The 15,557-nt window shown below is 35.9% G+C and overlaps 2 protein-coding genes and 2 long non-coding RNA genes across 6 annotated transcripts; 2 read left to right on the top strand and 2 right to left on the bottom strand.

The window, feature by feature from the left end:
- Positions 1 to 271: 271 nt before the first annotated feature.
- LOC104701519 (transcription factor TCP12) lies at positions 272 to 1,795 on the bottom strand. 2 transcript variants are annotated; one of them, XM_010417216.3, is made up of 2 exons: positions 672 to 1,795; positions 272 to 589 (listed from the first exon to the last, which is right to left on the bottom strand). In XM_010417216.3, exons 1-2 carry the CDS (start codon positions 1,642 to 1,644, stop codon positions 480 to 482), a joined length of 1,083 nt encoding a protein of 360 aa, XP_010415518.1. In that variant the 5' UTR covers positions 1,645 to 1,795; the 3' UTR covers positions 272 to 479. The 2 variants fall into 2 exon arrangements, with proteins under 2 accessions (XP_010415518.1, XP_087312817.1); XM_087456691.1 differs by having other exon boundaries at positions 272 to 583; positions 672 to 1,771.
- Positions 1,796 to 6,085: 4,290 nt separating this feature from the next.
- LOC147941544 (uncharacterized) lies at positions 6,086 to 6,928 on the top strand. Its single transcript, XR_015560889.1, has 2 exons — positions 6,086 to 6,470; positions 6,561 to 6,928. It is a non-coding gene; the product is annotated as an uncharacterized LOC147941544 (long non-coding RNA).
- A 450-nt stretch (positions 6,929 to 7,378) lies between these two features.
- LOC147941543 (uncharacterized) lies at positions 7,379 to 7,884 on the top strand. The gene is made up of 2 exons (XR_015560890.1): positions 7,379 to 7,458; positions 7,571 to 7,884. It is a non-coding gene; the product is annotated as an uncharacterized LOC147941543 (long non-coding RNA).
- Positions 7,885 to 11,771: 3,887 nt separating this feature from the next.
- On the bottom strand, positions 11,772 to 14,324 carry LOC147941542 (uncharacterized). Of its 2 annotated transcripts, none has more exons than XM_087460333.1 (3): positions 12,755 to 14,324; positions 12,292 to 12,664; positions 11,772 to 12,082 (listed from the first exon to the last, which is right to left on the bottom strand). In XM_087460333.1, the coding sequence occupies exons 2-3, from the start codon at positions 12,491 to 12,493 to the stop codon at positions 11,961 to 11,963; spliced, it is 324 nt and encodes a 107-aa protein (XP_087316459.1). In that variant the 5' UTR covers positions 12,494 to 12,664; positions 12,755 to 14,324; the 3' UTR covers positions 11,772 to 11,960. Both variants share the same exon structure in this region; 1 of them encodes a protein (XP_087316459.1).
- Between the last annotated feature and the right edge of the window lie 1,233 nt (positions 14,325 to 15,557).

Here is a 15,557-nt window from a genome sequence, read left to right as displayed (position 1 = left end):
AGTAAAACATGCTGGCGATGACGTATATGAAAAATAATCACGCAGATGTATCATCTCTAAATACCAACAACAAAAATCAATAAATAACGTTGTGTGAATTATGTCGTTTGACTAAAGATTGTGCCCATCACAATCTTCTACAAGTTTGTTTTGTGCTTGTCAAATGTCTTTGAACTTTCCCAATACTAACATATATAAAAAGGTACTTATTTGAACTAACTACATAATTATGACAACCAACAATTACAAACTTGCTAGAATCTTAGGTAAATGAAACCACAAAAAAGTTTAGAATTTATAGATATCCATCAATCAAGCAGTCCAAAGCCTCAAACAAGTTAGGCAGACCAAACCATCTAGTTCACACATACAGATGTCTACATTTATATATATGTGATAGATTTGGCTCAGTGAGGCTCTTATGTTGATGCATAGATTAAAAACTCCAAGTACCTCAGAAGGATGTAGACTCATGCGCATCAGTAGCAGAGATAATCATATAGAGAAAAAGATGAAATAGGGTTTGTCTCCTCATCTACCGATGCTATTGAAGCTGTGTTGTGTTCATTTGGTGCTACGATTCCTGGAACTAGCAAACATTAATCAAGACTGCATTAATTAGGGTTTTAAATCAACATATTGTTGTTACTTGATATATAAAGAAGTAGTACCACTTATTGAGCTAAGACTTGTGTTAGATTCCTCGGAGTCTCCAAAGATGGAAGAGGAGCTAGAGTCACTGGTTAGTCCAAGAAACTTCTCTATGATGCTCACAGAATCCATTTGATACTCTACCATGTTCACATTAGTACTCCGTTCTTGTTCTTGACTTTTTCCTTCTATTGCTTGTTCACCGTTGGTTATCTTGATATCTCTTGTTCCTTGATGAGGATCTGAGATTGTTTCCGAGGTGTCAGTTAGTCCTGAGAATCTCATCTTCATCTTTGTCATCGTTCTCTCTCTTGCTCGTTTTCTAGCTCTCTCTCTCGACTCTTTCATCTTACAAGAGCTCTCCATCGTCTTTGTTCTTCTTTTTGATACTTTCACTTTCAGAATCTGATCATCCTTTTCCTTACCATTAGCCGGGACATGCTCAGCATCTCCTCCTCCTTCCGATGCAGCCGCACTTTCTTTAAGTTGTTTGATTGAAGCCTTTGATTTGGAGAAAAGCCATTCGATTGTCTTGCTGGCCTTGTCGAAACCCAACATGTCTTGAAGATCGAAAAACCTGCGAGCAATCTGAAGAGACAGCCTCATCCTTCGGTCTCTAGGACCTTGAGCCGTACAGATCTTACTATGCCTGTCTCTTTTTTTGACCGTTCTTCTCCGTGGAACCGTTTCTGAGGTGGTGTCCTCAACGCACTCCTCATTCTTCTTCTTTTTCTCAAGCTTCTTGCAATCTTTTCTTGGAGATTCAAAAACATTTGCTGCTGCATCTTGCTCCTGTAACAAGAATTGGCTTAACAAGAACGATTCATCAACATTATCAAGAAAATCTGGAGAGAAAGGAAATGAAGGCAAAGGAAAGTGATGGTGAGAACTAGGGCTTTGAATGTGAGTAGTGAAAGAAGGAAGCATGGTTGCTTGATGGGGACTGAAGGGATCAAAGAGGTCATAGCCATTGGTGTCTAGAGAAGGAAACATTAGATTGAAGAGAGAAACAGGTAACAAAAACAGAATCTTCTTTTTTCCTTTCTTCACTTAAGCCCTTTGGTTCATTAGTGGGTGTGCTCTCTTGTGTGCTATAAAGGTTGATAGCTAGAGGAAGACGGACAAAAGATATTGTAGAAAATATATATATATATATATATATATATATATATATAAAGTATTATATGTTTTTAATTAACAATACACAATCTAAATAGATTACTACTGAAGTAAAAAAAAAAAAAATAGATTACTACTAATATGGATTGGTTCGGTCGTTACTATTTACTAATATGGATTAGTTCCTCCGGTTGAGGTGACCCTACATTCTGCTTCAAAAGTCTGGCCAAACCAAACAGAGATAATTTTTTTTTTTTTTTTTTTTTTGTCAATAGAGAAAATCTTATAAAGTTCACTATTACTAATTAAAGTTTTCAAACTGAATCGATTTTTATTTTACTAATGTAGAATATGAGTAAAACTATACATCTTTAAATAGTTTTGGTATGTATGTATATATTATCTTCATCCTAATATATTTTGTGGAATAAAATACATATATTAGCTTTAAATAACATTTACACAACATAATACAAAAATATAGAAGTGAATACTGAAATTCTCTATTGTTAAAAATGGTAACTATGAATTAAATTTTACTCTCCGTATAGTAGTAGGATTTGTATTCATATAATTATTATTAATTTACGTTAGACGCAACTGATGAAAAGATTAATAGTTTGGTGTGGGCCGGGAGGCATAATAAGCTTTGTTCATACTTCATTACAGACTCAAAAGTTAGATTGTATGATTGAGACCGGAGAAGTGGTCAACATTTGCATCAAAGCTAAGTGAACTTATAGTTTTGACAACTCATTATACGGAGTTCAAGTTAGTCTACAAGGTTCATGCGAACAATTATGTATTCTTCTTATACTGGGTAGTTGCTGACTTGCTGATGCATTAAGTAATAAAAAGTGCTTTTATTTGAAAAAGGGGGATTAGTATAGTAAGTGTGGTGTAGAAGGGAGGGATAAAGGTTAAGCTGGAGGTTGTGGGAGTTGTAGTGATTAAGGGTAATGAAAAAAAAGTGGTGAAAGCTAAGAGAAGAAAAGTGGGACGAGAAAACGAAAGGGACCAAGTCTAGGCCTATTTGTTTATCCCTTCACGTGGGCGTTGCTTTGTTGTTTGATAGCAACCCCATCTCCTTCATTTTCTCGCTTCTGCTTTATTGGAAGATAATAGGAAGGCATCTTCACAATTTTGGCATCTTCATGTTATATAAAGATGGAGAATATCTATTATTAGTATATATAAATTTTTTTATGTTATCTCGTTTCTGAGATATTTGGATACATTCAGTGTTTAATAGGACTATAAAAAATTCATCTCATATTGAATTAAAAAGGAAGAAAACATGTATAATTCCATGATAGAACTAGTTATATTTCATCTTAGTATGTGTTACAATAATTTGGTATAAACCAATTTGTATTAGAGAGAGATCGATTTTCTTCTAAATACTTCTTTTAATTTGGTTAATGAATATGCATATGAGTTACTTCGGACGTAACAATGCGAGTGATTCTTGAATATAATTTTCGTTAGGACTTAGATTCCAATTTCGATCTAAGAAAATGATATCAATTGGAAAATAAAAAAGACATACACTCCTATAACTTATACTATGATGCAGTTACGTCGATGATTTTATTATCGCCAAAATTAAGAATGACAATCCTCCTTTGTTTTCCGCTACACGAAGATGAGAGAACAAAGACAACATATAAAAATTAAAATTAAAAAAAAAAAATGGAAAACCCTGCTAATACAAACGAGTTTAAATATCATAGTGAACACCCTTAATTTAAAACTTTATATATTGGATGGATATGTAGCTGCTATATTGCAATAGAGGGTTAGGTTATCATGTTAGTGCCCAAAAAAAAAAAAAAAAAAAAAAGAGGGTCAGGTTATAAATGGTGCATTAAAATACTCAGTATGGATCTTCAAAATAAGTTGTCACTAGAGGAAGAAGTCTAAACAAGAACATACGTAATTGCAAAGCATGCCTGGTTATATTTGTTACCCTTTTTTCTCTAAAGAAGTTAATTGTCTTATTAAGTAATTAATTTTTTCTAGCAAACTTTTCCTACTAATATATATATATATATATATATATCTGTATATCGTTTTCTTTTTGTTTGACAAAAAAAAAATTTGTATATCGACGATTCGTGATCGGCTGAAAAAACAGTCGACATCTTTGTTATTTTATTTCTTCAGATTTCTGTATTCGAAAATTCTAAATCTATCTATAGACTATAGTTTCTTGATGCTTCATGTATGGAAGAAAAAGAAGAAGGAGATGTGATTGGCGGAGAGAAATATAGGTAGGGAGTTAGGGCTAGGACTTAGAAGAGACAGACACAAACTGAGCCTACAAAACTTATAGACTTCTATTTTATTAATACCTACTCTCTCATTGCTTTTCCTTTGACTCGCTGACCACTTGTCACCCCATAGATGTCCACGTTTCATTTCACCATACAAAAATGTTACAGAAATTATTTGCTAAATAAGATTTTTAAAGCTTTTTTCTGAATCTGTTGAAATAACACATCCACAAATTTTTCTTGAAGATTTAGTATTTTCATTCTTCTTTTATAAATTTAGTATACAATTGACATAAAACTTATATGTGTTATAACAGTTGTAGTAAATTATTATTATTATTTTTTTCTCAACCAAACATTAATAAATTAAAAGAGAACGTCCAGATTGGTCGCCCAAACCGGAAGAAAAGAGTTTACAAAAGAATTTTCAGAAATTAAAGATCTTGAAGAACGAGCTAGACAATCTGTCCTTACGTTAGACTCTCGCGGGATCCTGTGCAAGGTGGAGAGAGAGAAAGATGCTCTGAGCAAAGAAAAATCCTCCAGCAGGTTCGAAAAAACGGGCCAATCTTCTGGCATCTGCACCATCGCAAGTAACTCTACACAATCCGTCTCGAATGCTTGACAATCCACCCCTGCCGCCAACAGAGACTCCATAGCCCAGATCAAAGCTTGAAGTTCCGCGTGTAAGGGCGTCAGGCCACGTCGATGACTCCGACACTAGTAAAAACTGGTCATATAGTTACAAAAAATTGCTACGAAATAATTTATAACAAATATTACCTACATAAAGTTACAAAATAGTCACAAATTTTTAGATAAGTTATTTTGTGACAAATTTGTAAGTTTCTGTGAGAAAACAATTACAAAAAGATACAACTTAGATTTGTAGCTAATTTACTACAAACTTAGAGACTGAAATATTTTGTAGCACTTGACTAATCGTAACAACTTGTAGCTGTGTAGCAAACTTTGTGTCTATTTAGCCACAATTTTTGTTTTGTGTCTATTTATAGCTAATTAGCCACAAATTAGGAAGAAATTAGTATGTGGCTATTTTGCTACAATCAAAATCATAAGTTTCTCGTAGCTAATTATCCATACATTCTGTTTCTAACAATTTGTAGTTATTTCATAAAAATTCCAACACATTGTGTTTATTCTAACTAAACATCACAATAAATAATTTTTTAACAAAATTAAAAATATATTTATTATATCCTAAATTAAATCATACTAAGTTTGTTTATAAATTGTAAAAATAAACCAAAGATCTAATCAATATATGTTTATATCCAAACCCAAATATTAAAAATTAAAATTTTATATTTTTCTTACACCATGGATAGCCATGAGTTTATTTGTTGTCAGTCATAGACAAAAATTTGTTGCCAGATCCAAAATATGAGCCCAAAATTCTATTCATAGCCACAAACAGCGTCAAAAGTTTTGTGGCAATTAAAAAAAATATACAGAAAACCCTAAATTTTCTCTCTTATTGCTAGTAAAAAAACGTTTATATTGCTACGGGATTTTGTTACGGGAATAGTTGTAGGAAACATTACTACAGATTGTTACTAATTAGTGACTAATAAGTTGGGAAAAAAATTTGTAGATAAGGTATCACTAAATGTGGTTATTTAGTTATTGAAAGTGTCAATTTAAATCTGTAGGAAATTTGCGACATAGTTTGTGACACAACATGTCGTAGGCATGTTTCACACAATTGAAGTCATCACAAAAAATAGTTAAAGATAATGAAAAAATGTAAAATAATGAAAATATAAGTGTAACAATCTACTATTAATTAAAATAATGAAAATATAAGTGTAAAATATTTTTTTATAAGCCTTAATTAAAATCAAATCTAATACTTTTTAGATCCTAAACTCTCAATATCAAAATTATAACATTAAATGAAAACAAATTACCAAAATTTTATCAAAAAAAAGAAAAGAATTTTCTCATTAGCTAATATAAAATGACAAAGATTGTCCTTTGGTTTATCAAGAAAAACCCATTTTTTCTTTATAAGAGATACACGTCATATATATGCTACGTATTATGTAGAGTATCTGTATGTCATATCTTTATTTCATTAATTAAAAAGTCATTAGTTTATATAAATAAACTAAAACCTAAATGCTCTTCTTCGTTGCTTTACCTTGCAGCGCCGTTGGTAAGAGAAATTTTTGTTCCTTTTTTTTCAGATCTAACCGCAAAACACATGGATTATATCTAGGTCAATCTGTTCTACGCTTCCAAACACGAACCATACGCTTCTCATGTGCTTCCAAATCAAAGTTTTTGGAATCGCGATACCACCACGCTTCCAAGCGATTCCGATTCCGATTCCGATTCCGATTCTGAAGCGGGAATCGGAGCTTCAGTGATGATTCTGTGTAACGTAGTTAGAAACACAGAGTATGTCTACGGATCTGTTGTTTTGGTTTGTCACCTTCTATCTCTCTCCTTCTCAATGTGTTTTACTTATTTCTTTGATTTGTATTTTAGGTTTCATCGACAGATCTGAAGAATCAGTGTCAACAACGACATCGGAGGTGGTGAATCTGAAGACCCTAGTGTTAACGATGACGTCGGAGATGGTGGTGGAAGTGAAGGACTACCGAAGATGCTCGCACCTTTTACCACCGCCACTACGTTTTGAAGCTTCCGCCAGTTCACCACCAATACATCTCGGCCGCCGCCGTCGTTTTGTTCTCCGTTGCTCCGTCGCCGCAATAATACATCTCCGGCCGATGCCATCTATAGATATAGTTGTATAGATATATATTTATTATACATATAATGAATTTAAGAAACAAATAAAACTATTATTAATTTCTTTCTCTAATTAATTTTTTTTAGCATTTTCTCACAAATTGTGTAGTGTCTAATTGGTAGCACTTTGCTACCCTCAGTCACCATGGAAAAATTTGCTATGGTGGCAAATTTGTAACTAATCTTTTCTTGCTACACAAATCATGAGATAACTACATAATTATTAGTAACTATATGACAAGTTTTTACTAGTGTTTGTTATTTTGCCTCTCAAGCCTCTCTTCACTTCACCTATTTCTCGATTGCTTTCTTTACTTTGCCAATATCACTCTCTCGATGAGTCCCAAAGGTTTGGCCACAGTTCATTTTTAATTTCCCGATTGTTCCTTAATCTTATTTTCATCCTCTAATTCCTTCATCTGGCCAAGTTTTTGACTGTCATCGTTTACGAATCTTCGACCTGAATGCGCCGGTACGTCTTCTTCGTCTCCTTCTTCTCTTTCAATGTATTTGCTTTTTCTGTTTCAACAATTCCAGACCCTTTAAACCATTAACGCTTTAGGTTCATATATGTTTGTGAAATTCGACAGTGTAAAGGTAAATCTTCGGCTTGGAATCAACTCGCTCAAAGGTAAATCTCTCTTTTCCTCTGTCTTAGATCTAACTATTTCGTTTAAGATTTGACCTTTATATCTAAGAATTTTTTTCAGATCTGACCTTTATATCTGACCATTTCTTTTCAGATCTCGTCGCCGTCAATAAAAGGTAAATCTCTCGTTTTTACTTCTCAAATCAACAAAAAAACAATTGAAGCTTACTTCTCCAAAGAAGGGATGCATATAGAGAAGAATCTATCCAGCGAAAGAAAGAGAGCAAAGAAAGAGAGCGGCAGAGAGGTGGCGGAGGAGAGCGGCGGAGAGCAAAAACCTTTCTCCGTTGAAGCATTTTTTTATTTTCTATTTCAATTTTATTTTGCATGATTAAAATCATTTTCGCAATTTAATAAACAAAATTGTTTTGATATTTTAATTTAATCTATAATCATTAATTTTTTTTTTTATTAAAACTATATGAGGAGGTCACAGATTAGTTACTGATTACTTCATGGCTACTAATCCACATATATTTACCTGGTAAATTCGTGGCTATATAAAGCAAATTGTTAGGCAACTTTCAGTCGCTTTGTGTATCAAACATACACAGTAAATCGTAGCAAATGGTAGCATTTGCTCACAAATTGTATAGTCTCTAATTTGTAGCACTTTGCGACAGTTAGTGATGATGGAGAAATTTGCTACGACCAAATAGTTATTAATTTTTTTTGTCGCAAATCTGTAACAAATCTTTTTTTGCTACAATTATCATGAGATACCTACAGAATTATTCGTAACTATATGACAAGTTTTTACTAGTGCGGGCTCCCAAAAGAATCGTCAAATCGTCACCATCGCAAAACCACCACCCCAAACTCTGGAGGAGATCCGAACTTTTCCATGAACCATCAATCTAACAGCGGGGAGAGGACTCCCTGTCCTCTAAATTAGTTGGAGGTTGTAAATAATTCCCTGTGAAAGATTTGACATCATCCCACAACAATTTATCATTTATCGCCTGATTTACAATATCTAACGGCTCTACCTCTATTCCCTGAAAAACTTTTTTATTCCAATCTTTCTAGACTGACCAAAGTAGCCAAGATATACGTGAAGTAATATCAGAAATCCCCGAATTCGATGCCGCCCGCCAATATATAAAATCTAGATTCGCATAGATTGAAGCATATGGAAAGCCGTCCGAATCAAGCGAGACAGAAGACAGCTCCCATATCCTTCGTGAACGAGGACAGTCAAAAAGAGCATGGTTAATGGTCTTTGTCGCAGAAACACATCTTTTACAATGGGTATCACATCGAATACCTCGATACGCAAGTCGTTCCAATACAGGGAGAGTACCGAAAGCGATCTGAAAAAAGAAATGTTGTACCTTTGGGGGAACCTCAAGTTTCCAAGCTTGAGCTCTAAGAGCCATACACGTAGGTCCGAATTCAACAACCTCAATTAATTCCCGAGCTAACCGATAGCCTGATTTCACCGAATACTTCCCTGACTTAGTAAAATGCCATACTAATTGGTCCGGTTTATAAACTTTACTGGCCGCAATACTACGAATAATCGGAATATCCACCGGATCAAAAACTCCTCTAATATAGGTAAATGCCAATCCTTCGTAGTTGGATTAATTAAATGATTAACCATCAAGCTCGGGAGCAATAAACGACCCCGACCATTGGCTGGTCTTGGCCGGATATCTGGCAACCACGGATCACACCAAACCGAGATAGAACAGCCAGAACCTACCGCCCACCTGGCACCTTGTTCTACCAGTTCCTTAGTTGAGTAGATACTCCTCCACGCAAAGGAAGGATTATATGGTTTTTTGGCCATAAGAGGGTGTTTATTCCTAAAATATCGGCCTCTCATTACCCGAGCCATCAAGGAAGTCCGGTAATGAATTAGACGCCAAAACTGTTTAGCCAACATGGCATCATTAAATTGATCCAGAGCTCTGAAACCTAGACCTCCTTTACACTTATCTTGACACATTTTATCCCAAGCTACCCAGTGCATACCACGAGCCTTATCATTCGACTTCCACCAGAAGGTAGAAATAGCACTTGTTAGTTTGGAAGTCAGCTCCTGTGGCAGTTTATAGCACGACATAACATGGGTAGGAAGTGCAACCGCCACCGACTTAATCATAATCTCCTTACCACACTTCGACAAACACTTCGCAGACCAACCATTCACCCGGTCATCCAACGGGTCCTTAACATAGCTAAAAACCTTAGTTTTCGAACCTTGGAGGCTTTCTGGAATATCCAAATAAGAACCCATATCATCCTCTTTAGAGATACCAATAACAAATTTTAAGTGTGATCTTATTTCAGATGGGACCTTTTTACCAAACATGATAGAAGATTTCGCCAGATTAACCTCTTGTCCTAAGGCGTTACCATAATCACCAATTATTTCCATTACCTTCCTACACTCAATCGCCTCCGCTTTACAAAAAAACAGACTATCATCAGCAAATAACAGATGGGAAATAGTGGGACTGTCACGGGCAATCGAAATACCCGTTAGTTTCTTTTCTCGTTCAGCCTTTTTAATATTCGCTATCAAAACCTCTGTACATAGTATGAACAAGTACGGTGACAGAGGATCTCCCTGACGTAATCCCCTTTGTGGTGATATAGAACCCCGAGGCTGACCATTCAATAGAACTTGATATGACACAGAAGATACACACCACATTATCCACAAAATCCATTTTCTGGCAAAACCTAGTTTAACCAGAACGGCTTCCAAAAAATCTCATTCAACCCGATCATATGCATTACTCATATTCGTCTTAAAATCCAGAAACTCCGTCTGGCATCGACGGTTAGTATTTAATCCATGAAACATCTCCTGAGCAACAAGGATATTATCTGTGATTAATCGACCAGAGACAAAGGCCGACTGAGTTTCTTAAACCAAGAGAGGCAAGAAGCGTTTTAACCGAAAGCACAATACTTTTGAAATAATTTTATAATTCACATTACAAAGGCTGATCGGTCTAAACTCCGCCATCCGCTGCGGCCTATCAACCTTGGGAATAAGACAGATATTGGTCTCATTTAAACGAGGATCAAAACGATCCGTTCGAAAAAAGTCCTGAACCAAAGCCACCAAATCCCCTCTCAAAGAGGACCAAAACCGTTGAAAAAACAAAGCTGTCATACCGTCAGGTCCTGGTGTTTTCTCCGGATGCATCGCAAACAAAGCCTTACGAACTTCCGCTTCAGAAATATCCCTAGTAAGATCTCTGTTCATACTATCCGTAATTAATGGATTGATTTCTTGAACCATCTCTGAAAAATGCCTCTACCAGCCAACTTCTTAAAAAGATCCTCAAAGTATTTAGTAGCAATATGCTCCATACCCGAGGGTGTTTCGTGCCAGACATTGTCAATGTCAAATAAATCAACAATCCTATTTCTTACCCGTCTCTGTTTAGTGGAGGCATGAAAATATTTAGTATTTTTATCCCAAACCCTTAGCCAAAATTTTCTGCTTTTTTGTTGCCAGTATATATCCTCATCACGGTACGCCTCCTTTAATTTCCTCTCAATACCCCGAATTTCCTCCTGTGAAATCTAATCATCAAATTTTGTCTCCTGCAGAGCCGCCTTCAAGGAAGAAATGAGTGAGGGACCAGAACTAATATTATTCTTTCGCTACCAAGAAATCGAATTCCTACAATTTCTTATCTTATCCACAAAACCTGGAATCCGGAAATTTCTTGTACGATTCCACCCGGATTCAACCGCACCTAAAATACCCTCCTTACCCAACTAGCGTTTATCAAAACGAAACTGTCTAAGTCGTCGCCTATCCATCTTCAGGCAAGTTGCCAAAATTGGACAATGATCAGAACCAATAATCTCCAAATACTCTACCTTTGAGTTCGGATAAAACCCATGCCAATCCTCATTACCCACTGCACGATCTAACCGACAACGAACCACTAGATTATTACATCGGTTACCTCTCTAGGATAATTGCTCCCCATAACAAGGGAATTCCAACATCCCACAATGACGAAGCATTGAACTAAAAGACACAAAAGAAGAAGCTGGTCGCAACGCGCCACCCTTTTTCTCATGATTCCCTACAAGTTCGTTGAAATCACCAATCAACAACCAGGGATCAACACGGAAGGACCCAATATCCATCAATCTATCCCAAACCTTCTCTCGGTGTTGGGGGACAAGATCACCATAAACAAAAGACATAAAGACCAATTGTTGTCCAATAAAAGCTTGTGTATCAATAATACGATCACTATCGAAAAGAATTGAAAGTTTTATTTTATCCATAATAAATAAGGCAAGGCCACCGCTAGACCCGCGGAGTTCAACAGTATAAAAATTATTAAAACCAAACTTATTCTGAAATTTTTGTAAATAAGAAAAACATTTCTTTGTTTCTGATAAAAATAAAATTTATGGTTGATGCTTCTTCCACAAATCACCCAAGTAATTTTCTGTCAGGTCTGCCCCAATGCCCTGACAGTTCCAACTTAAAATCTTCACGTATGAGTCGGTGGTTTCAGGGGCGCCACCATCCCTTTCTTAAAAGTACGACTTCCTCCAATGCCACCTTTTGCCTGTTGACCTTGCTTACCCACAACCCCTAATTTATTGCCCTTACCTGCAGTTTAAGAGATGAAACTTTAGCTAACAGTCGTTTTCCAGGTGAAGCCAAGGGCAATACCACTTTCTTAGAACCATGAAACCCTTTACTAAAATTGGAACTACCCACAGTATTCTTAACACAAATCGTCTTTCCCAAAGAAACAGACTCCATAGCGGTATTCATAACACTCAAACTCAAATTAAAAGGATCAAAAACATTTGTACCTTGAGTGGTATCGTCTGCCACACCTAAACCCGACTCAGTACCAGCATTTGTAACGGTGTCCGACGCTTGCCCTAACTCCTCAGGATTATCAACATCATCAAATTCCCCATCTTCTAACAGATCATCAGTACTTTCATTGAAAGGTGATTCCGTAAGATCATCGTTCCCTCCTTTTGCACCATGATCCACATCCATCTCCATGGAGGCATCCTCAAGCGTCCCAGACGAAGCACCACCAAAATCAAGACTCTGAGCCTTTTTCTCACCAAATGCCTACTTAACCTTGTACATTGGTTTAGGCCACACAGGTCTAATACCCTTCCTCTGTGGCGGTAAACCTGTGCCAGGATCCACCATATCGCCTCCAACCATCTGCGAGCCAGAAACATAACCCATATTAGTTCCCGACCCACTACTTTGATAACGCATCTGATGACCCCATGCTTGACCATGATTCCTCACCTGAAGAGGAAAGCCGGAAGCGCTGGACTCACCACCCCGAAACTGTGGCTGTCTCCTCTCATTGGAATGCTCTGAATGGAAGTCCAAAGCCCGTTTAACATGCTTCCTTGGTTTCTCCCACCCACCATCATGTTGAACAGAACCTTGTTTAGTCGAAACCTGCTGCCGCTGGTGTATCCCCCTCTTATCCGTGTGATCTCCATTACCCCGAACAGCATTCGCATTTGTCAAATCAGGACATACTAGCACATCATGTGTTAAACGCCAACAATGTTTGCAATACCCAGACAACTTGTCATATTCAATAGTGACCACCACCACATCACCTGTAGCAAAAGGAACCACCAAGTTGAATAACAATGGATTGAATCCATTAACCATGACACAAATACTTCATGTTTCCTCATCAAGTTCCTTGATACGACCAATCTTCTTCCTTATAGCCTCAAGTGTTGCAACCTCCCACAAATGCATAGGAATCCCTCCCACCTTCACCCAGAAACTGATGGCCGAGGGATATGAACCAGATACTATTGGTTCCCAACGAACCATCGAGATCATCCAACCATCAAAGTGATATGGACCGTTAAGCAAGACACCCTGAAGATCCTCTTCTTCTTCAAAATTAAATTGGAAAGTCCCCTGACCCAAATCAGCTCCCATAACCTTAGCATCCAACTTCCAAATCTTGGGAAGATTAACAAGCAGAGACTCCATCTGCTGCACAGCTGGGTTCATCAACCTTCCAATGAGAGTTAGGGAAAATTGTTGAATCCGCTGAGCCAAGACAAAATCAGAGATTTTCACAACCTCTGTGCGGACCAACGCAGCTTGGCTTTATTAAGAGCCAACTGAGCCATGAAAAACCGCAGACAGATACACCACCGAAACCACCGAGAAACACTCTGAACCACAAGAATAACTATTCCTGAACAATAGCACCAAAGAGCCCACCGATAAAAGAGTAGTAGCAGAAGTAAGTGAAGAACAAAGAAAGCTCTAAGCCAAATAAATATACAACAGTAGAGCAAAATCAATAACCCAAAAAGGATCGAAGATCCTATCCGCTTGATTACCAACACCTTCCTTGACTGAAAAATAATCGGATATTCTCTTGCCCATGATCCGCTCTAGACAAGGAAAGAAAATCCCATTACCCGGTACCAGTAGAATCAGATCCCTGATAGCAGAGATCTCCTCAATCCTCATTATCAACTCGAAATTCAAATTTACCCGAAAAGCCACAAATGGAAACCGCAAATCCAAACGGCCAACAACGCAGATCCCACCAGATATACCTCGAAATCGCCTAATCATACACCCAACACCAGAGACCCAAGTATCTTTACCTCTCACTTTTCCTTGGACCCATATCCGTGAAACCCAAAAAACCAGAAATCCCCCACTTGAGGCCAGATCTGATAATAAAAAAGAGGAAGAATCGATCCAATTCCGTATCCAACATCCACCGAGAGCAACCGAGAGACCATATCTCGTTCCTCTCCCAACGCCGCAGTACACAACCATCTCAATACAAAACCCTAAAAATCGCAACAACCATCGCCATGTCTAGAGCTAATTAGATTCACAAAATTGCTTTAGGAGTTTTTATTTTGTAGTAAATTAAATTATTTTTTCATGACATAAATTATTTTTTCATTACTTTTTCATGACATAAATTATTTCCAATATTGTATATATTTTTTCAATATTATAAATTATCCCAAACATTCTAAAATTTCACAAAAAAAAGGTTTTCAAAAGCTTTTAGAAAATATCATGTATTTGTCCGCTAAAAATATTATTTATCCTTTTCACGTTAATGAAAGATTCTTGGTTTCAATAAACCCTATATATATCATAAACTAGTGCCCAACATGTATATGCAATATTATGAACAATACTCTCTTTTTTCAATATGATGTTAAGTTAATTCAAGAAAAATAAAATTTTGTTACAGGAGATACAAAAGTTGCTGAAAGTATCTAGAAGTTTAAATTACGTGAATCTACCGCAGACCTCTTGATGCAAAACCAAGCCCTTAGGCCTGCTTCGTATATGAACTGGTCATTGTCTCCAAATCGTAACATATTTTTCCTTTCAAACCAAAAAGAGAAAGTGTAATATCCATTCCGGTAGTAATAAATAGTCTAAGAAGAAGAAAAATTAAAGCGAAAACTCATTAACATGTAAAAGTATAAATTTTAAAAAACTATTTTATTTAAATGAAAACATGAACACTTTTTGGGACGTGTTAGAAAACTAAAAGAGTTATTTCACCTGATATATTTAGATTATTATTTACCGCTGATTTTTCTATATAAAATATATTTTTAAGGTCAAAAAATATAATCTAGTAAATATCAACAATGTGTCAATATTAATATAATCTGTTTCTCATATATTTTATTTTTTCTCACTTAAAATTTGACGCCAAAGTATATCACACCAACAATGTTAAAATTAACAGTCTATTTTTGTTCATGTCATTTTCACTTGAATTTGCTATCTACAAAACTATAGATAAAAAAATATTAAGAATAAATAAACTTCCATCATTTTAGAAGATAATAATATCAGTAAGAATATATTGTGCTAAAAGTTCAATTATGTTTTAAGAAATGTTACTTGGGATAAAACACCGATTTTCTTTTTCTCCATCAAATCCTTTGGATGATGAAAATATATTTTTAGTTTCTAAAATAAAAGATGAGCAAATCCTTAAAATTTTTAGTTTCGATTCTATAATTCATGTTAATCTATTGTAATTTATAGTTCTTAGATTTTTATTGAACCGCTCAAG

The sequence above is a fragment of the Camelina sativa genome, chromosome 7 (assembly GCF_030686135.1).
Source record: "Camelina sativa cultivar CO46 ecotype springtype chromosome 7, ASM3068613v1".
NCBI classification, from domain to species: domain Eukaryota; kingdom Viridiplantae; phylum Streptophyta; class Magnoliopsida; order Brassicales; family Brassicaceae; genus Camelina; species Camelina sativa.
The sequence above is the reverse complement of the archived record's forward strand: the minus strand, read 5'-3'. Positions and strand labels throughout refer to the sequence as shown.